Below are 22,008 nucleotides of genomic sequence, written 5' to 3'. Positions count from 1 at the left end.
CCAGAAGTGGACCAGAAGCACTTCCAGTCCGCTTCACTGCCTGCTGGGGCCCCCCGGCCCCAGTGACGCGTGTCTCCTGGGTCTGGGGGGGCACTAGGGGTCCCCCCATGGCCATCGGCCGAGCTGGGGGGCCCCCCGTGTGCTCCCTGGAAGTGCTTCCAGTTCACTTTGGGGTTCTGGGCCGCGCATGCGGGGGCCCCGCCACTCCTGTGGGACGCTCCATGCGCCCCCGGCATCGCAGTGTTCGTGAGCCGTGCTGGCGCCTTGAGGTATGCAGAAAAAACTTTAAAGCGGTGTCTGTGGCCGAATCGCTGATACGCTGAATCGGCATCAACTCTTCAGATTCAGCCGAATCAAACTGGGGATAGCGATCCGAATCAACGAATTGAATCGCTGTCCCTGATTCGGGCTGAATCCGAATCAAATAGGGCCTGCTTTGCAGACCCCTAGGAATCGCGGCCCAGCACATCCACGCACACGGGGAGCAAACTGGTGCCCCCAGGCAGGGTCCCTGCCAGAGGTCCCACCCTGCCAGCTATAATACTTGGCCCTTCTGCACAACACAAAGGCGCTGTAGATGCCTTCTCTGTCCTCGGCAAGCCTGTGAGATGGGCTTGTATCCTTAGCCCTGTCCTACAGGAAGGGAAATTGAGGCACAGGGCAGGACAGGTCTAGGTCGCACACCGCCACAGAAGTGGGCTAGGACCCCCCAACATCTAACCTGCCCGTTGACTGGGGCATCTCTCCCCCTGGCATGGCTCCCCTCCGAAGTCTAGAGGCACCCTTGCCCCTGCCCCTCCCCACGACCTGCCACAGGCTGAGCCCAAGGTGGGGAGCGCGCAGCAGCTGCAGGGCACGAGGCACGCCCCAGGCAGACGCTGGGATCGGGCAGGATGCTCCCTTTTTGCATTTGTGATCTGAGGAGGGCACAACAGATGGCCGAGGCTTGGGCTAACCTGACGTGTCTGCTGCAGTCACCTCCACCACCCAGCTGCGTTAGGACAGCAGCGGGGCGTGTGCGGACCCCACCCCCCGGCGAGGCAACGGCCCTGCAGCCCTTTGTCCCCAGAGCACAAGGCCACTGCCACCGCGTCCATGCCTGCGGCCCCCCCCCCACACCAAGGCTTTCTTTGGGGCATGTCCTTGGTTTCCAGCAGGCTACAAAAAAAAGTTGCGAGGGACGTGAGCCGGCTCCTCACATGCTCAATCCTGGCCGGATACCGAGGGCAGGAGACAGCCCCAGCCATCCTCTCCTCGCCGAGCGGCCAGGCCCAGCGTGGAGCGGAGCCCAGCCTGTCCCGCCGAGTCCCAGCTGCCTGAACCGCGCACACGACGCCGAGCGCTCGCTCACACATCAGGAAGCAAATGTCACCAGCTGTCCTCTTTGGATGCAAAAGGCTTCACAGAAGAGCCCGGCTCCGTGCGCCCGGGGGGGGTGTATTCCTCCACCCGCCACCTCTTTGTGCAGCTCCTGCTGCCACCTAGCCTCTTGTTTGGCAGGAGGGGCTGCACGAGGGCTGTGGCAGCCCGCCATCAGGCCCCAGCCCCACAATCTAGCTGCTCTGCTGTCTTGCCCAGAACGTGCCTGGCTGCAGGGCTGGGCTAGACGCCTCCCCGTGGAGCCTGGGGTGGGGAGATTCCCTTCCCCTCCGTCCTCCAGGGACGGGCACAACGTGGAACCTGAACCGCGGCATCGCCAGCCTCCCCGGGAGAGGGGCATCTTGGTACCCAGGCACCAGCAGGCCCCAGGTTGCCAAGGAGCAGCATCAATACGCAACCATGGCAACTTAGAGGCAGCAAATGGGGAAAGGTCATGTGATTCCCTCTCCCCTTCTCTCCCCCTGCCCCGGTACCTACCCTGCTTTTGGCAGTGGCCTTGTTTTTGCTCCCCTTTGGTCTGCCCCGTGGTCTCTTGGGGGTCGGGGCCTCGCTGGGTTCCTGCTGAAGAGAAAGGGCAAGGCTGTCAGCGGATGCCCGGATCTATGGTAATAAGCAAAGAGAAGAGAGACAGGAGTGAGCAAAGCCAAGCTGCAAAGCAGAGCAAGATCCCAGCTCCCCGCGCTCCCCACCCAAAAGCAGCTGTCCCAGAAACGGGGGGGGGGGTTCCCAGCAAGACGCAGCAGGCAGGCCCTTGGTGAGGGAGACTGAAGAGCATGGCCTCCCCACTCCTTTGGTGCCATCAGAAGCCATGGCAAGCATGCGGTCCGGAGAGCCGGCCCCCCTGCTCCATCCAAATCCCTTGGGACACTGCAGCCGGAGAGGTAGTTGGTGCGGGGAGGGGCTGGCAGCGTATGGCCGCAGCACCTGCGGGGTATTTGCGCTGCAGCCGGGCATGCTGGGACGTGTAGTTTCAAAGGGCCAGTCCTTCGAAAGTGGCTAGACAGCGAGGCTGGGCCGGTGCTTAGACGAGATGTGGCTGAATGTGAGCCACTTGCCTATGGACAGGAAGCACCAGTTGCTGCGTTGGAGTGGGTAGGGGAACGGATCAGGCGGGGGCTACCTGAATTGAGGGACCTAACCTGGCGTGGAGTGGAGGGAGGGAAAGAGATCAGCTTGCCCAAAAGAAACTAAATGCTTCCCCCCAGATTTGGAGCAGAAGAGGCAAAGCTCTGGGAATGATCTGGGAGACATCCGAAAACCCTTCCCCTGCAGAAAATGCAATTGCTCGCCCCAGCTTCAGGGTCAAGAGGGGATCGCACTGAACAAGCTAATGTTGAAACCCTAATGCTGTGAGACTCATAAAAACGTTGTGAATTATGCATTCTGCTAGGAGATATGGCCATCGCAGCTACAGTTTCTAATACCCCGTCGCTTGCTGTTTATAGCTGCGGCTATTAGCAAACCAGTAATCCAACACCGGCAGCCCTGCCCCCAGCCCTGCAGAGTGATGGCCTCCTTCCACCAATCTGAGCCCTGCCAGGCAAATATTCCTGCCGCCGGAAAAGGAAGGCGGTGGGAGTTGCTGGCTCAGGTTGGTTAGAAGGTACCAGGGGTCAGTTTCTGACCTGGGCTGGTTGGTGTAAATCCAGAGCAACTCCACTGACAGAGCTAAGAGCTGAGCTCTGAGCTTTCCCATGATACGTGCTCTGGGTATGTCAGCTTTCCCATGATATGCACTTTGGGTATGTCAGCTTTCCCTCGTTTTGTGCTAAGGGTAATTAAGCTATCGCTACAGCAGTAGCACATCAGGGAGATGCCACTTCCCAGGGCAGGGCTCTGCTACTGGAACAGGTTTCACTCCGGACCTGGCCACTGATTCACTGCACGGCCCTCAGCAAGTCTCTTAATAACACCTCCAACATATGGGCTTTATAAAGGAAAGGTGTCGTCAATCATCCCCGCCTGAACACAAGCCAAGGGGGAGGTAGGATGCTAATTAACTGCTGCAGTTGCACACAGCAGGGACAAAGCCTCTGGGTCCCTTCCTCATATTACTGCTCGAGCGGCCCAAGTGGTTGTTTCAGGGCGGAACAGGGATGAAGCCACCAGCCTGTGCCTCAGGACTTGTATTTGGGGAATGCAGACCCAGGCAAAATCCCCCTGCTTCAGCAGAACTGGCTGGAGCTTGAGTAGCACCCAGCTGCTTCCATCAGCACTGGTTGCATTTGCTTTTCCACAGGGTTAATTGACATGACTGCAACAAAGAGCTCACCTGCAGAAGCTTTGTCTGCATTATGGCCCCTAGGTCAGCTAAGCCAGTGATGGGCTTGGGGGGATTCACTTGCTAAATGCTCCTGCTGTAGGGGCTCACAGATTGTGATGGGGGCAGCGTTTAGCTGGAGCGTTCTGGGCCCCTTGGGCCTGGCAGTGAGGACAGAATTAAATACCCGCAGCAGCAAGTAACTGATGAATTCGGTACAGTGCTACTGACCTGGATAGGCTCTTTCTGGGGTGGATGCTGCTGCTGTTACAGCTGAGCAGGAGGGAGTGCTTTGGTAAGGAAATTCTGCTGGCCCTTTCCCTGGGAGAAGTCCTACAGGTCTTTGCTGTCCATGTACAGCAAACAGAGCTGTGGTTTGCATCCGCAAGAAGAGCTGTGAGTGCTGTTTACCTCTGCCAGGCTGAGCCCAACATGTGGGAGTCAGACTGTGACTTTAACACCAGTCAGTGGCTCTGCAGCCCAGGCTGTTTCCTCATCCTTGGGGAAGGAGTTGCCGTGTTCCTTGTTTATGCCTTAATGCTTCTTCCCGTGGCCCTGGCAGGCCACTCAAGGTGTGGAAGGTGCGTTGCTCTTTTTGCCCTCTGTACTAGTGATTTTTTTTTTTTTTTTTTCTTTTTCCTTTATGCCAGGCATGCTGCAGAGACCCCTAAGCTAGCTCGGTATCCACTAGCTTTGCATAGGAAGCAGCATAATTGCCATGTTGTACAAAGGCAGCCCTGCACCTCCTGTTCCAGAAATGCGTGTTGCGCGCATGTGCAAAGCTGCAGCACGATGCTTGTGGGAATGGGTAGGTTAGGGGTCAGCTACTGAGTATGTTAGTGGTACAGCTGGGAAGAGATTTGAGAGCCCTGACATCTCAACCCCGTGCCCTGCCTGCCAGACCATGCTGAGGGGGTCAAGAAGAGAGGTATCTCCCGGGCTGAAGTTAGCTCATGGAAATGCCTTTCCTCCCTGTAGATGTCCAAAGCTCTCCCAGCCTCTAGAGCAGGGTGGAAAAAAACGATTCTCTGTACCTGCGGCTTCTTCCTGGGCCGGCCCCGTCCTCTCTTCTCGGAGACATCCTTCTCCTGTTTCGAAGCCAGGGGTTGGCTGGATTTTGCACTGGATTCACTCATTTTTCTATCTTCTGGGTCATGCAAGAGAGAAGACAGGAGGGTAAGTCAGTCTTATTTTCTACGTGACATGGATATAATTCTTTCTCTGTGACCTGGGTTGGGTAGGTGACTCTCATCCCTGCTTCGCTGACGGGAGGGAGCTGAAGCCCAAGGAAGGGAAGAGTGAGTCGTTGAGGGTCCTATGCCCAGTTGGTGAATGAGCAATGAATGAGATTGTCACGGTCCAGCTCCTTCCCTCAGCCCTGCATCACCCTGTCCTGGTTGTCCCCTCTTGCCTGCCCATGCTAGACAGTGTTATCTAGGCCCCTCCGGTCGGTGAGACCTCCTGGGAGCGGGCTGCTCAAGTGTCCGCTCAGTTTGCACCCCTTTTCCTCCACTGTTGCATTGCATTATGGAGCAGTAGGACAGGGAGGTCTGGGGTTTCCTTCAGACTATGAAGGCCTTTGGTCTCCTCTTTTTTTTTTTTATCTGATGTGCTAATGAGGGGGGAGAGCAAGTCATCACCAGGGATCCTGGTTTTCTCTGATTTAAAAAAAAAAAAAAAAGCAAATTCTCTGATTTAAAAAAAATGCAAACTCAGTTATTAAAGTTAAAGGCCTCCCAGCCCTGCTGGAGGGGGACCCCAGGTCCGCAGTCCCCTGGCCCCAGCAGAAGGTAACGGCTGCTGCAGCAGGAGCCGGAGCTGGCTCCCCCACGACTGCTGCCTGCTGGCTCCAGCGCAGTCCCGGGGGTCGAGGGGGAGCCGTGCCCCCCAGATCTGTGCGCAGGGGGTAGGGGCCAGGCGGGTGCACGCTGCAGACTCGTGCTTGCCACCCTGCAGCACGTGCAACCTGGTGCGGCAAGGCACGGCGGGGAGGCGCGCGACAGCTGCCGGCCGTGGCGAGCTCTGCGCTGCCGGGGCCACCTCCCCTGCATGCGCAAGGGCAAGCCGCGCGGGGTTGTGCCCCTCACCGCTGCTCCCGTGCGCGCAGGGCAGGTGTGGCCCGGGCAGCGCGGAGCTCCATGGGGGGCTGCTTGCTCCTGCAGCCGTGCACCAACGCCCTGCCCCGCTGGCTCTTCCCCCAGCCCTAGCAGGCACCCTGACCTGCCGGGGCGGCCTCCCACCCCACTTACTTCTCAGGCTCCGCGAAGGAAAAGGAGCCTGATCCGAGTCTGGGGGGAGCGAGAGCCTCAGGCCCTGCCCTTCTCCTTCCCTCCTCCTCCTCCGGGCAGGCCTGGGGGTTTCCCGCTCTTTTTGCAGTTATCGCCTGCAGGCTGCAACTCTGCCCGCCTGCAGAGCTCTTTGCAAAAGCGGGGAATCCATTTTTTTTCCTCTGCTAGAAGAGGAAAATCCATTTTTTTTTCCTCTGCTAAAGTTGGGGAAATCCATGGTTCTCTCTGTTTTCCCGTGGGAAATGGAAAACCCGGATCCCTGGTGATGTGCAGGATTGTCATGGTTCAGCTCCTTTTCCCCCAGCTCTGTATCGCCCTGTCCTGGTTGTCCCCAACTCGCCCGCCCGCACTGGACAGCATTATCCAGCCACCTTCAGTCGGTCGACCTCCTGGGAGGGGGCTTCTTGGTGTCCACTCCCAGCGTCCACCCCTTTTCCTCCACTGTTGCATTGTGGAGCAGTTGCATTTGCAGCACCAGGGCAAGGAGGTTTCCTCCACACCGAAGGCTTTTGGTTTCCTCCTTTTTGTCTGATGTGCTAATGAGAGGGGAGAGCAGCTTATCTTCGTCACGCAGGAACGGGGGGCTGGCAGGGACTGGAGTTCATCCCCTGTGCCTGTGGGCACCCGCCTTATTATAGCCCTCTCCTGAGCTGATGGAGCTGCTGCCCCTGAAAGAGAGATGGGTCCTGCCCTAGATACTCCTACAGCTGCTCCAGGACCTCAACTGTTGGGTGCTCAGAAACCTCCTCCTAACCCGGCAGCCTATATTTACTCCTAGTTGACTTGCAGCTGTGATGCAGCCAGCGTGGTGGCTGTCCTTTTGTCTGGACCCCGCTGAGCTCCAGTCTGAGTTGGAGTCCTGTGAAGCACGCCTGGCTCTTATCCCAAATCTCCATGTCGTCAGAAGCGGCCTCTGGCTCCGTGCGTTTTGAGGTCGAGCCTCCGGGGGAATTGGGCTCTTTTTTTCCCCCCTAAATGAGTCCCCCACAGATGCTTTGTTAAGCACCCAGTGATAGAGGGTGTTTTTGAAAACCTGGCTGCAGCGGGTACCACGTTGCCTAGCTGAAGGGGGCTCGGGTGTGGCGAAGGGGTGTTGGGAGACCATGGTCTCCCAACTGGGAGGTGGGGGAATATGTGATTTAACGTACTGTCTGGTGCTTTGGGCTGAGGGCGGGTTTCTGAAGGGGGGGAAGGATGCCGCTGCACCATGTGGTGCTCTAAGCGTACGTGCCATGCAGAACAAGCCTGCTGTGGCAGGTAGGACTGTAAAGGGCATCTTTATCTACCAGGCCTATCTTCGGGGGGGACCCTGCTCCACGTGTCGACCCATGCACTGGGCAGTGCATCCTGTCCTGTCTCGGCTGCGCTTTCTCTGCATTGCTTCTGTGCTGCGGTCCCGTCGCTTTCTAATACCTGTATTGCTGAGATCAGGGCCCTGCTCTGCTAGGTGCTGTGCAAAAGCCACAGGAAGTAAGGGTTCATCCCCCGCGGAGGGCAGTCGACAGGACAAGCCAAGTAGTTTTAACCAAACCGCTCTACTGCTGGGCAAGCGGAGGCACGGATGGAAGAGGTGACATGTCCAAGGTTATGCGGAGAGCCCAGAAGGCGCCTTAACCTCAAAGCCAGCTTCTCACTCTGATGCTTCCACTACTCCCAGTAAAACCCCACCCAGCTACAGTGTTGATACTTTCTAGTTCAACTACCTCTGTTGCCCCAAATCTCTGCACCCTGTGGACTGTCCACAGCTGGATCTTCAATGTGGGGAGAGCAAACTGCACCCGGCAGTAGCCTTTTCTATTTTTTTAGTAGACTCTGCCAGACGTTAGGAAGAGAGGGGTTTCACAGGACTGGGCCATGCCTGTCGAGTAAAAACCTGCCTGTCCTAATCCTGCAGCCAGCGCGGCCTCCTGTTCAGAAATCCTACTCTGCCCCCAGCTTTTCTCGGCTGACTGAAAAATGCCACTTTGCCGCAGCTCGCGCACAATTCCTGGTGCCCGCTCCAAGGATGGTCATCGTGGAGCAGGGCTCCACCAAGAAGCTGCTTTCCATCCCCCACCCCGGCACCAAATAGGAGTTTGCAGTCCAGCAGGGAGCTGACACCACATTGCTGGATTTGTGGCCTGCTGTTATCACCGTTATTTCATGCGACCAAAGCCAGCAGTGACTCCAGCGCCAACCAAGAGCAAGATCGGGGCCCCTATGCCCCAGTCTAGTGGAGGTGCCAGCTGCTGGGGCCGCAGAAGCTCGGGCAGTCCATAACTTTGTGACAACAAAGCCATGGGTCAAACTTAAGATGCGTGGGATGGTTCCCTGGTCAAAGATGACCGGCAGGACCTCCGTCCGCCAAAAGTTGGAAGCTTTAATGTACCGTCACGCATACGTTTTTAAAGATTATGCCACACGGAGGCCAGCTGTTTAGCTTAGTGATTCTCAACCGGGGTGTAGTAGCTCTCTGAGGTGCCTTGGGATCCTTTCAAGAGTGCTTTGGGGTGGGCAAACGTCCTTCAGCAGATCTGCCCAGAGACTTCAAGCAGGGATGCTTGGTGTTAAAAACACTCTGCTCGGTTGAGGTCTCCCTGAGTCGTTTGCAGACAGAAGACTAGTCTTTTCTGTCTGGAAAAGGGATCCTGAGGGGGTCCTGTCTAACCGGGTGGAGAACTGACCTTCTGCCTAACACAGGCCTTCGGACTGCATCCAGGGATGCCCGCGTTCAGCCCAGAGCTAGACCAGAGGATGGTTTATGTCAGAGTATCATCAAAGACCCCAAACCAGCAGGCACCGTGCTATGCCCCAGGCGTGCATCCGTGCCATGGACACACGCAGGCATGCCGAAGGGCTGCTTCCTTGCCCCACTTCCCAGCAGCTGCAGAAACAGAAATGGGGCTTGGTCCCTACTGCTCACTCTTTAAGACTGAGGCTGCCCAACTAATAACCACTGTTCAGGCATCTTTTGTGCCAATGGCTCCGACCCAACGGCTCAGTCAATGAAGAAACAGCGTTAAAACCATTGTAGTCCCCAGCCCAAACTGCTCCATACGGGCCTGGGACTCGATCTGACAAGCCCTTACATTGAGATGTGTGCAGAGTCAAATCCCCAAGCTCAACGTGGGAGGTTTAAGGCTCAATTCTCCTCCCCCTTATTGCTCACAAGGTTTAAAATGCCTGCTCTTTCAGAAGGTAAGTCGCTTGCTACCAGCGTTTGGAATAATCCCACCTCCTAGTCAGCGGATACCAGAACAGGTCCAATTCAGAAAGCATCAGCAAGCAGCTGGGGCATGAAACCTGTGAGCAGTGAAAGGCATCAGATCTCACCAAAACAACGAGCCCCTCCAGCCCCCAGACAAGACTGTCAAAATAAATCTGTTCCCAAACAGTTTTTTGGCCTCAGCTACAGCTGAGTGCTCGCAAAAGTCTCCTCCGAAGGGGTGGTCTATCTGGAAAGCTATTGGGAATAATATAGGGTACGAGTTTCAAGTTGAATAAACAGTCCAGATTAAGATGAGAGGGTCTGTCTGCACTCTAGTATTTTTTTTTTTTTTTTTCCTCTTTACTGTGAATTCACTGATTTGAGTAAACGCCTAGTCAAAATGACTCCACAAACCTTTGGGACTTATCTAAAAGCTAATGCATGCAGACCTCTTGGACTCCCTGCCTTCTACCAACTTGGGTAAAATGTGTCCTGTCTTAGGACCCGGTCCTGCTTATGCGATATGTGATGCTGTCCTTTGGTACGGGATGGTGCCCATTCTCACCTTTTTGTCCATATTATGACCCCTTTTGCTTCTCCCATTCATCCAGAAGGAAAGAGGGCATTCACTACCCCCATGGAGAGAACCCCTCTTAATGGGTTAATGGCACTGGTTGTTAGGAATCGGTTCCGATTCAATTAGGGTTGAAAACTGTTTTCAAGCATGGCAAAATGCTTCCCGCTGCTCTCAACTCCAGTAATGCCGTGGATCTAAAAACATCCCCCCACCCATGAAAACTAATGCCTGGTACAGTTACTCCAGCAAAACATGTCAGCAAAACATGTCAGCTTCCTCTGTTTCCAGTGAAGCATTATTGTACTATCATATACAGCAGGCATCACTGGTACCTCTGCCACCTTAGCCCACAACAGCCCAGTTGGGGAGTTCAGGTCTCTAAAGGAGTCCCATACTGGAATGAAAATCTAAGCAAGCCTGCCCTCCCCAACATGTCCTGAATACACAGACCTTTGAGGGTTTTTTTTTTTTTTTTTAATGCATATCAGCTCGTATACAGTTGTGGAAGTGATTCATGAGTAAGGAAACCTCAGATTTTTGTTTCAAAGAAACCACAACTTCATGTAAACAGTATTACTCACAATGTCCACAATCCCTTTAAGGATTCTGTCCCTCAGACGATTTTGTTTTTAAAAATGTGGTCCTACTATTTGGGTTTAATCAAAAAAAAAAAAGGAAGATATAAAATGAAGACAAGGCCATCTGGAGATGCATCATCTCCGAGGAGGCAAATCTCTCTGCCCTTCCAGCTCTGAAATCCTGGAGATGGAGCACAACATGCACATAATGGGCAGGGCGTAGCTAGCTAGGCTGGCACCTTCCCTTACCCAAGGGTTCCCTGTCCGGGTCCTGGACCCTCACCCATGAAGGGAGATTGGGTCAAATGCATCTGTTAGACTTGGAGAGCTGGCTGTCCTTCATCTCTAAATACCCTCTGAATGAATGGGAGAGCGGGGTGGGGGCGGGGGGAATGGGCTGGTTTTGGCCACAGCCAAATCTTGCTGGCGGTGGCAGGCAAAGCTTTTTGAAGAGGTCCTGGGTTTCTTTCGGGTAAATGCGCGCACCTGCAACTGGGTAATTCAGTCCATTATGAATACTCTGGGCTGCTTTGCTGACACCATGCTTTCACATATCAGCATCCATGAGGCATGCTTTCTATCCCCTCCAGTTGGCTGGGCAACTCCATCCCATCCTGCTCAACAGCGATGGACTGCCATTACTCAGGCCACCTCTCAGCTGGATGACCACAGTACCGCGGAGCTGGTCAGGGCCCCTCGGTGCTGATGCTGCTCCAACCAGTCCACAGCCACCTCCACGATGCAGACTATTGTGAGCAGGGCAAACCTGCCCTTTGCACTGGTGACCGGCTGACTTTCTCATCGAGTTCACGATCTCAGTCTCTATAGCCTAGGTTCACGCCATCTATAAGCCTGCCAGGATAAAGACTACAGCAAAGGCCATACTTTCTCTGGAGCTGGTCCCAGGCTGCAAGGAACTCCCTCAGCAATGAAGGACCATCAGAAACCTCATCACCTTGCACCAGGACCTCAGCACAAGGTGCCTCTCTCTGACCTTGCCTCCTCTCGTATAAATAGCAGCATTTAAAATATATATATAACCTCCTCTGAAACCAGACACTGCATCGCACAGGTTTCTTTCCCTGGGGACAAGAGTACAAACAACACGTGAGGGAGGTTAGTGGAGTTGCTACTGAAGGTGCTGGCATGCCAGGATGAGCGCGATACGAGAACCCGTGCAGGAGATAACCACTGTGTTTCCAGGGAGGAAAGGAGGGAGCCGGGAAGTTGTGTACAGACAAACCTCTCTGCAGTGGGATGAAAGCATGAGAAGCTAAAGGTGCTATTTGAATGGATCTCGGGGAGAGGAAGGGATCTGTTCTTTGGGTTGGACCCCTTATGTGAGGGAAGGATGCAGCCCTCTCTCCACCCTGGAGTGCGAAGGGGCTATAAGGCTAGAGAGACTTGCAAGGAAGGTACATCATAGCTCCCTGCTCTTAACCATGAGTCTGAGCCTCCAGGGAGCCAGCTTAATCCAGATGCAACCTGGCCCCCCTGAGAGACTTCACGCTGTTCCCAAGCCTGCACATTGCTTCCCAAAGCCCCTGTGCAGCTCCCATATGCCCTTCCTAAGGCCACAAAGCCAAGCCTCTGCCATCTCCTCCCAGTGCAAACAAAAGGATCGAACTGAAGACTGCTGAATCTCCCTGCAACCCAAGAACTCCGGGCTAAGTCTGCTGGAGCAGCACCTCCCACAAGGTCGAGAAATCCCAACAATACAGGGCAAAAGAGGTGGGGAGCTAAAAAACCTGTTTTTATTGAAGCGCAGAGGAGCTGGTTGTTGGGGAAGGGGATGCATCAGGCTGCCCTATTAACCCAGGGCCAGCTTTGAAGACTTGCAAGGCAAGCAATTAGTGAGGCCAGCCCCCCTGAGACCGACAGGATAAAAGGAAGTGATAAAAAGGGGCGAAAGGAAGGACAGCACCACCAGCCCTTTGGAGATCTCTGGCCTGCAGGGGCTAATAACACCCCCCCCCCAATCCCAATGGCTGCATGTCAGGGGTCAGGTCCCACTCCTCTCCTGGAGAGGAAGGACTGGGTGAGGACCCCTCTGAAAGTTTCCACTGAATCAAGGTCGGGGGTAGCAGCCTCTGGGCTCCCTGCAGTCTGGGCTTGCAATGGAGGGGAGCCCCAGCTTGGGCAAGGGGAGGAAGAGGTTGATGCCCCCTTCAGCCTGCTGCCAGGAGCTGTCCCTGGGGAGAGAGGCGCCTACCTCCTACCCCACCCCCGGCTACTTCCTCCGCTTGCTATGCACCAAGCCAGCCCTGCCAGCTCCTGCCATTTCAAAATAAACCCTTTGCACCTTCATCACGGCCCAGACCATTGCCCGCCCCGTGCCATTTACAACCCCCCCCCGCCTTCTACCCACAGAGAGGCAAAATGGGGTGCAAGCCCCCCCCACCAAGGCACCTACATGGCAGCCCTCCAGTGCCCCCCTCGCTGGGAAGGGAAGCAATCGGCTTGAGATCTGCCCCTTTAAAGGAGGAAAGGGGGTGTTGCTTGCGAGCCCAATGCACTACCTGCTCTTTGCAAAAAAAAAAGCCCCTGATCTGCCCAGCTATTGGAAGAAGCAGATGGCAAAAAAAAGCCAAATTAATCAGTGGAGGAAAGTGTTGTCGCGCGATTTGAAAATGAAACGGGCTGGCAGCGCGCGTGGTTGGAGGCAGAGGGGCCTGGAGGGTGGGCAAGGAGCCTGGGGGGGTGGGCAAGGGGCTTGGGGGGGCATTCCCACCCCTCTGCCCTGCAGCCCTGGGGCAGCCCCAGGCAAGGTGCTGCCATTGCAGCTGCACCCCAGGATGCTGCTCCTGCCCCCCCAGCTCCCTCCTGTCTCCAGCCCCCACATGGGGGACCTGCTGGAGACCCCTCCCTTCCTCCCATCAGGTGCCTTCATCATCATCATCATCATAACAGCCATCAGGCTACACAGAAAGGCAGGCTCGCAGGTGCAGACCAGCGCAATGAAGGGAGAGCAAGAAAAAAAGCAGCTGTCCATTCCCATTTCTGCACTGGAGGCTGAGAATAAGCCCAGAAGGACACATTATTCCGCATGCCTTGCTTACTTCTCTGTGCAGAGCCCCAGCAACCCAGGCATCACCCCCCAGCCCCTTCTCTAGGATCCTTCTGCAATTTCCAGCTGAATTATATTTTTTGCAAAACAAAATAAGAGAAAAGAGAGAGAAAGAGAGAGAGAGATCTCGGCTCTCTCATCCCACCAACCCCCACCAAGCACCAGAACAAACTAACCCCAACCCTCCAGCCACCACCATAGAGATATCTCTCTCTCTCTATATATCTATAATTTATATATGAAAAAAAAAAAGGCCAGACACTCACAATTGCTCTTGTTCTCGGATCTGTGTGTGTGTTTTTTCCTTGTGTGTCTGTGTTGTGATCAAATTAAAACCAACCCCCCTTCTGGCTGCTGATGGTTGCAAATGCGGATCTGAAACAAGAAGGCAAAGAGAGAGAGAGAAAGAGAGAGAGAGAGAGAGAGCGACTCGCGCACACACACACACATACACAGAGCAGAGCAGACAGGCCCACCTTCCTATTTATATCAATAAAAAAAATTGTTCCAAGAGGAAGGAAGCTGGGTCAAAACCATTTGCAGAGAAAAAAAAATAGGAAGAGAGAGAGAGAGGGAGGGAAAAAAAAAAAGCCAAGAACTCCAAGCCTTGCTGGAGGGAATCCAGCTGCTAAATATAGCAAAATCACACTCCAAATTAAATAAGGGCAGGCTGGCTAAGGGGAGCTTAGAGCCCTTCTAGTGCAAGAGGGGCGGAGCCCACTGGGGGCTACGTCATGCCCAGGGGGCGGGGAATATGCAAACCAGGGGGAGGGAAGGGGTGATTTAAAAGGACTGCTTGGAAGGTGGGTGGGAAGTGGGGAGGTGGGGGAAGCGAAGCAGTGGCAGCCTCCTCCTCCCCCTCTTAAGAAAACAAACCTGGGAGAGATGGGAACAGAAGGGTTTCCAGGCCTTGGGGGCTTCCTGTGCCAACAGATCTCTGAAAAAGAGGGCAAAACCCCACTGGCTTGTTGGGGTGGGGGAGAGTCCTGTAGAGTTGATGATCAAACTGGGGCAAAGGCGGGCTAAGAACGTGCTCAGGCATGCTGTTCTTATTTTTAAAGGGATATATGCAGGCAGGCAAGGCTTTAGATTTAAGTGGCCCTTTTTTTCCCTTCCCCTAAGCACTGTCAGACACCTTGCTTTTGAGGTCTCGGGGACAAGAACTGCGGTTTTTTCAATATTAATTCATCTTCGGCGGCTAATGCAGTGCGCTGCTCCTCATTAGGGCTTGCTAGGTGCTGCCGTGGTAGACTTAATACCCAGTTAGTAAAGACAGGTTGTTAGCATGCAAAGGTAACAGGGCCCTGACTCCGTTCTGCTTTTGTCATTTTTATACTAACAAACTTCCGCTGCTGCCTTCTGTGGAGCTGGTTTTGATTTGCACCAGCGTGAAAGAAGGAAGAATCAGGCCAAGGAGGCTGAAACTCGTTACCAGCATGGATCGCGCAAGCACAGGCCCGAGATAGCATCGCTCAGCCGTGGGACTGTGCCGAACCCTGCTCACCCCCGGGTTTATCACTGGGTGTGTCTACACAAGACGCTTACTGCATTTTAGCCTAATAACACTGCGCAGCAGTATGTCACAGCACAAACCATAGTCTACTGCGCAGTGTTATGAGGCTAATGCAAAGGAAGCGTCACTAAATAACCGTGCGCTGGTGCTACTGCACGGTAACTCTCAGTCCAGCATGTTTAGTTACTCCTTAAGGACGTACTAAACTAAATGCACACTATCTAAGACGCATTCATGAACATGTAAATGCACCCACTGTGTAATAACCTTGTAGCTGCAGCACTTGCTTACTTGCAAAAATAATATTAAGAAGGTTTTAAGGGTATTTTAACTTCCTTTAAACGCCGCATAATGGTTGGAAGTAGGGTGGAGGCTGCATCAACTGCCCAGGCAGACCATCCGCAGACCATCCGCCGGTGCTTTTTTAGATCTCTTGTGAATAGTTTTAGTTCTTTCTCTGTGTTACTACAGCACCAAACTATTAAAAATGAAAGACTCTTTACAGTGAACTTATAGATAGCAAATTAGCACCTCCCTATTTATGGTTTTTGTTTAGGTTTATGCTGTTTTATCAGCCTGGACGCTGCCAGTAGCCTCTTTTGTTTCTGCTCCTTTTCACATTCAGGTTCCAAGTCCTCGGAGCTCAAACACTGCAGTTAATTTAAGGTTGTTTCCATTACCAGTTTGTTTCGAAACCGAGGGACTGTTGCTGTGCGGCAAAGTTTTGAAACCTCAGTGCTGATCAGTAGACTCCTAAATCTATACTTGCGCCAATCCAAATGGCTGGATTTCAGATGCGGTGGCTACCTGCTGTGCTTGTGAGCTCTGAAACAAGGAACTACATGTGGGTACAAAGGTCCCTCAATGCAAACCTTAGTACAGGATTGGGGTGGGGAGTCAGTGTGAGTTCAGATTCTCTGCCCTTGTCTGTACCAAGTTAATTCAGATTAAGGAAGAGTGTGAATGAGGGCAGGATACCTCTTTCTGTGTACCTCTCTCTGTGGATGCCTTTGATTCCAGCACTTTTGAAAATCCTCCCCTTAGGCACCTAACTACAGAGTTAAGAGCCTGTGTTTCGGCACTAGAATCTGACGTTTTTGGACTGGACTTTCTTGCTTTTATAACAGCTCTCGCTTTGCTTAATGCACAAGATGAACCTGTTGCGCCCAGCTGGAAATTGTCGGCATCTCTGTAACGAGGAAAGATGTTCCTGATGAGAAGAAAATAAATACAGCGTGTGAAAGCAAGTCACATCCGAGAGTTGGTTTGGTTTTTTTTTTTGGTTTGCATTTTGAAAAACAAAAATCCCCTGACAAATTCCCCTGTGCCTTCCTAATTTAAATACTGCGCCGTTCCTTTGTGGGATTGGAAAATGAAACTGACAGCCACAAAGTGAAACTGACCGATCTTTAAAAAACGTTAACACCTCGAGTGCAGAGCAAAACCAATAGGTGCCCTTCCTGGTGCAAGGTCAATACCGGCCACCGCCTCCTCTCATTGCACTACAGTTAAACGGAGCGGGAGTGGTCTTAATGGAGTTATTCCTGGCGTGACAGGAAAATCATAATTTTGTTTTTTTGGGGGGGGGGGGGGTTATCTTGTTTGAAATCTTCTTATGAACACAAAGGGTTTTGCCGCCTGACTTAACAAAAAAAATCACTGCCTTAGAGGCGCGGCCAAGCAAATAGTACATGAGAAAACCTGCAGTAAAAACGTGGACATGGGTCTTTGCTGCTTTGCAGTGAGGTCGTCATCTTTACCTGTCCTGAGCGAGTTTAAAATGGTACCGTTTTAACTGGACAGCGATGGGCACCCTGCTTTGTGTCAGCGACATCACTTCAAGCAGTTTGCTCTCGATGTAAAATTTTGCTCCTTGTTTTGCCCAAATCTCGCTCTTTAGTTGCGACAGCCTTTTGATAGGGGAAAGAGAGAAACAGGAAACCTCACCCATCGCAAACCCAAACCTCAGTGTGATGGAACAGGGTGGAGAGAGAGAAAAAAACCACACCGGTAATTTAGGTGTGGGGGAGTCAGTCTAAATAGGGTGGAAGGCAGACTTTAGATTCAGAAATGGTGTCAGCAGTGGGGTTTCTGTCAAGATTTGGCATCTTTCTAGAAGTCCTGGCGTGCTGTGTAGGAGGTCAGACAAGATGAGGCTCCTGGTTTAGAAGCCTGGGACTCTAGCAAAGGGAGCGCTCTGGCTGTGTCTCTCTGCTGTGGGCCTGCTGTGGGGTTTGTTTTCTTTATATCTCTTGGCAACAGCTCATTATTATTAATGTTGCTTGTTATTTATATAGCCCTGGCACCTAATCAGGATTCAGAGCCCTGGAGTGTAGGGTGCTGACCAAACAAGTGAAACAAAGGCAGAGCTCACCTCCTTCTGGGAGATTTCACCTTTGGGAGGGGAATTGCTTGACGAAAGGCCAGCAAGGAAAAGGCTGCAAGTTTAAACACAGCCTAAGCCCTTTTTGCTCAGTTCAGCTCACATGCACTTTAATCCACCCCTTGTCGGCTAGCTGAACTGGGTTTGAACTGGGCTAATCTGCCATGCCGTCAAAACCCAAGAGCCTTGGCCTGTGCCCTTATTTGGATGCTTAAAGCAAACCATATGCTACGATGCTTTTAAAAAAGTAAGTCGCTACCTAGTGAGCCGGTGCTTGTGAACAAGCCCGTAATAAAAAGCCAGCCCACCATAGCACCGCAGAGAGGCAAAAGGGGTCAACAATCAGGGGGACTGTAGGAAAGCTGAGGATTTTTTTAATCAAATGAGTGTTTTCAGGCACCCCCTTTAGTTCTGGTAATGTAACTATGGAAGGTCACCTGGAGAAGACAAGGGAATCTTTTTGCTCATTGCCATGGTCCAGCAAAGAAATGGAAATTGCTCAGTGCAATATTACACGCAGGTTTTCCATGCTTTCAACAACACCGTTCTATCGTGGAGAACGCAGGGTGGTGGAAGAGCGAGCAGGGTGCGAGGGTAGCGAGCGGAAGACTTTACACAGCAGCGTCAAACTGCTTCTTAGAGCACAATTTTGAAAGATGGCTCTATATTTATGACACTCACATGCCAAGTTGAAAATAAAAAAGCTGTAGCGTGCCATCTGTTTCAAAGCAGAACTCCCTGCTGGAAGTAGTATTTAAAAACCAAGGCATTCTATAGCCTGAAATATAATTTTCGCTATTATTTTTGCTGTCTAATTTTTCCCGGTTTTCTGAGTTGAAGCCAAAGAGAAGTTACGGTGGAATGCTCTAAATATAAGATTTGTAGGTCAAAAAAAAACAAACGAAAAGGATTTACAAGCCTAACTGAAACACAAACGTGTTCAGTGTTAGTTTTGGAAATGTAATTCCCAGTCCTTCTTGGGTCAAGGACTGAAGTTTTGGGTAGTGTTTGTAACCACATTCAATACATCAGGATGCTGGTCCAGGATTGGGTGGTGGTAAGGATCACACTGGATTTCACTGACATACTGCACAAGCCTAAATAAGGCAGATTGTGGCATAACAATTCCACTGGTGGCTGACTACTATCCAGGAAGCGTTGCATCCTAGAAGAAAGACTGAGTGAGGCAGCAGGACAGCAACAAGGCTAGGTACCAGGCCCTTGACCGGCACCAGCTACAGTGCTCAGCTAACAGCTACTGTAGCTATGAGAAGTTTAATGCAGAACGCTGTCGTGCCTGCTTGCTGGGGCCAGACACGTGGCAGCCATCTGGGCACCTTACAGCACAGTGTTTGCATGCTTCTGTTCCAGCAAAGAAAAAGTCAGCTTCCCCACTTACACAGCACGTTTGGAGGTCTGATTTTTCTGGAGGGGTGGGCAACTAAGCATGGTAGTAATGGGGACTAGTCCTCACCTTTAACATCGGTGGGGTGCCAGGTGGAGACGGGAATTTGCCAGAACGTCCACGGGGAAAATTTGAATTCACGGTTGAACTTTCAGAAGGACGCGGTGCTCCTGCCATGGAGCCAGAATTTCAGAAGAGCCGTTTCCTTCAGCGTATCAATATAATGGCTGGATCGGGTGTCTGCTGGGTTCAGGGGGCTTTGGACAACCTGGCCTTTAGTTAGGGATCCCAAGTCAAGTTGAGTTGTCTCGAAAATCTGGACACGTGTGCATTTGCTGAGCCCATGACTATTTGGCTTAAACTCTTTGGGAAACTTGTTGGCAACAGCCAACATTGAAATAGTCTCCTCAAGAGCTTCCAGTCCAAACATTGCATCCCTGTACTAATGGAAAGGCAGAGCGTTAACCAGTCCGGATGTAACCGTAACAATGGCTTTTGCCATCAGAGTGAAACGCAGACGCTAAATGAACAGCCTAAATGGCGAAAGGTGTTCTTAGAAACAACTTTGTTTGCTTTCATACTCTGGCTAAAGCAGATAAGGTTTGGGTTTTTGGGGGTTTTTTTGGGGGGGGGGCATTAAGTCACGTGTATATCACGTGTTGTATAGTCCCTGACTATAGAAAAAAGGTGAAATAATGGCATCCTTTAAGTAATCAGCGCCGGGGTATATTGAGCCTCATCAAGTCATCTTGACAAAGGTCCCTCTGCCTCATCGGATCACCACTGCAGTTTTTCCAGATAGCATTTCTTATTACTCGTGCTTCTGAAATACCTCAAGGGCCCAGCGGGGATCAGGGCCCTCTATGTGGTACATGTGCCCACCATCGGCCACCCTCCTACCATCAACGTCTTGCAAGGAAAAGATCAGATGGGAAGCTGAGGCTGAAAATGCTGCAGTGCTTGGCTTCGACGCACATAAAAACGAACTCCTGCTGCAGAGCTGACAGGGGAAAGCACAGAGCTTTGTTTTCTAGCGAGTGCCACAAATTAAGAGCTGTGTTTTGCTGTTGGTTTCTCTGGGGCATTGAAGCTGAGGATTTAAGAACAACAGAAACAAAAAAGGACTATTCAAAGGAAAATCCTGTTCTTGGATAAGCTGGGGCAAATTTGGAAGAAATCCGGCGGCTCGGGTGAAGTTATTCAGATGTGACTGAGAGCAGAATCTGGCCTTCAGCTTCTAGCTGCCTTTGCCTAGTGGGTTATTAAAGTAGGTGAAGTTTTGAGCACATAGCATCTGAGCGACTCTAAAACTGGCACCATCACACGGGCTTTAAAAACTACTAGTAGAACTGGAGTTGATGCCTTCTATGGAAATGTTCCTTACTTTGCTGCAGGTTTTGTATCGAGCAGGATAGCTAATGAACAGATGTGGGAACGGTCATGGAGAAATCTGTGCAGTAACCATTGTGTTCCTGGTCTTAGTCCACTGCACTTGTCCCCTCCACAAGAGGAAAAAGAGACCCGTGAGCCAGGAAAGGAGAACGAGAGCTTCAGAAATGAGAGGCAGAGAGGGTGTCAGAGATCTCCCTCAAGCAGGCAGCCTTAGAGAAGTCTCCCATAAGTGCTACTCAGCTGGTTCCAGTGGCAACTGGGAACACTAGCATGCACCAAATGCTGGCAAGTTGATACCTGCCCTGTCTGGATCCATCCTGAGCACAGGAGACATGGGGGTAAAAGCACCTGCCCTAGTCTGTGCTGTCACCTCCGCTGTCACGGCTGCTAATGCAGTGCTGCAGGGTAGGAAGTTTTGTGGGGGAGCTGGTTTCACAGTTGCTGGCTGTTCCCTTCCTTCTCTCTCCGAAAGCACCTCCTCAAAGACAAAGCCTTGTGCTTTTACCTCTCCTGAGGCAGAATGCCACGATTCTTCTGTTTTTAGATCAGGCCTCAGGCCACAGTAGCTTGTGGATGAACCATTCCCACCCAGCAAGTGTACCTGAAGTCCTTCCCGTGGGAGTCTGTGAATACAGTAACCAGGCAGCCTTTAAATACTCCAAACAACTACTTTATTATTGTATCCGAGGCCAAATTAGCCAAAACTGATTCCCAATCCAAGAGTCCAGAACCATAAGTGGCCCTGCTGCTGGCAAACGTCCTCCACCCACACCTGGGGCTTCACGTTTCCAAATCCTTTGACGGGCATCCTACTTGCAGGCCCAAGCCCGGAGGCGTGGGGTTCAGCTGCCCCCAAGTTTTGCTTGCCCTCGGCCATAAGGCCGCCGGAGCAAGCGAGGGAGGAGACTCCAGTTTCCATAAACTGGGCTTAAAGCCACTGTACTTCAGCGGGCACCAAACCAGCCGGGAGAGCCGTTCTTCTGCCAGGCGGTTCAGGGAAACTGCCTTCATGGACACAGATACATGGCATTTCCCCTGCCAGGTTATGAAGCCACTATGCTTGTCCTGAGCCTTCAAGAGGCTACATTTCAAACATCAGAGCAGAATGCCTGGAGAAAAGGAGCTTTAAACCCAGGGGAACTTTTACCATCTTTTGTCCAATGCCTGATGAAGGGGGTTTGTGCCCGAAAGCTTGTGACCAAAGAATTTTTTTTTTGCAAAAATCTTGCTGCTCTAACAAGAGGTATCATCTCTACTATGAGTTTGCCTTTATGAACAGTCCACACTTATATCAGTCTTATCTAAAGCCCTGCCATCCTGTGGTGATGGCCTAGTGGCTTCTTCAAACACCAATGGCTCCAAAATAGCTCTTGTCTGTCTGGGGAGAAAGACAAATCTCTTAGTTCTTTTGAGTTTCTGCCTCCCACCACCGGCCCCTGCATGACAAAGCAACTTGGGTAAAGTCAGGAGGTTGAATCTCCCTGCCTAATAGCTCTGCCATTGTCTCTTAAGGACTCAGAAGTGTTTACTGTGGGTTGGCCTATTGTGAGCTATTGTTTTTCCCCTGAGGCTTCTTTTCCCAAGAACCCCATCCCCCCTAGATTTAACTCAACACAGCCATATAGGAATCACACCGGTATTTAACCCTATATAATCCTACTGTAAACCTCCCAGTCACCAGGTCAACATATTCCAACTTTTTTTCCGGTGCTGCATCATTTCCCTTGGAGCTAGCCAAGCGATTATGGGTCCGTTGCTGGCAATACTGAATTTTTGTATACTGCTCTTCAGGGACTAGAATCTAAATTACTTGGTAACTAATAGGTCTAATCCCACCACTCGTACTTTGTCGCAGAAGGCTGACTTCACATAACCTGACACAACCTGCATTCACATGATGTGCATCTTTGCATATAGCGTGCAATAATAACGTACGTAGGTTATCTATCTGTGTTTATAGCCTAGATTTGTTTAAACT

General features: G+C 52.0%; 1 protein-coding gene across 6 annotated transcripts in view; it reads right to left on the bottom strand.

The window, feature by feature from the left end:
* Nucleotides 1-14,037, bottom strand: part of HMGA1 (high mobility group AT-hook 1) — a 20,112-nt gene extending 6,075 nt beyond the window's left edge. Inside the window, exons 1-3 of one of the 6 annotated variants that reach the window (XM_019546720.1) lie at nucleotides 13,604-14,037; nucleotides 4,675-4,787; nucleotides 1,858-1,941 (exon numbers count right to left, since the gene is read on the bottom strand). In XM_019546720.1, the coding sequence (XP_019402265.1) occupies nucleotides 1,858-1,941; nucleotides 4,675-4,776 (186 nt within the window). In that variant the 5' untranslated portion in view covers nucleotides 4,777-4,787; nucleotides 13,604-14,037. Of the gene's footprint in view, nucleotides 1-1,857; nucleotides 1,981-4,674; nucleotides 4,788-5,889; nucleotides 5,922-12,683; nucleotides 12,804-13,603 lie in introns of those variants that run through there. The other 5 variants (XM_019546721.1, XM_019546718.1, XM_019546716.1 and 2 more) reach the window with 5 other exon arrangements.
* Nucleotides 14,038-22,008: the final 7,971 nt, after the last annotated feature.

The sequence above is a fragment of the Crocodylus porosus genome, unplaced genomic scaffold, assembly GCF_001723895.1.
Source record: "Crocodylus porosus isolate Cpor-Errol unplaced genomic scaffold, CroPor_comp1, whole genome shotgun sequence".
Lineage (NCBI taxonomy): Eukaryota > Metazoa > Chordata > Crocodylia > Crocodylidae > Crocodylus > Crocodylus porosus.
The sequence above is the reverse complement of the archived record's forward strand: the minus strand, read 5'-3'. Positions and strand labels throughout refer to the sequence as shown.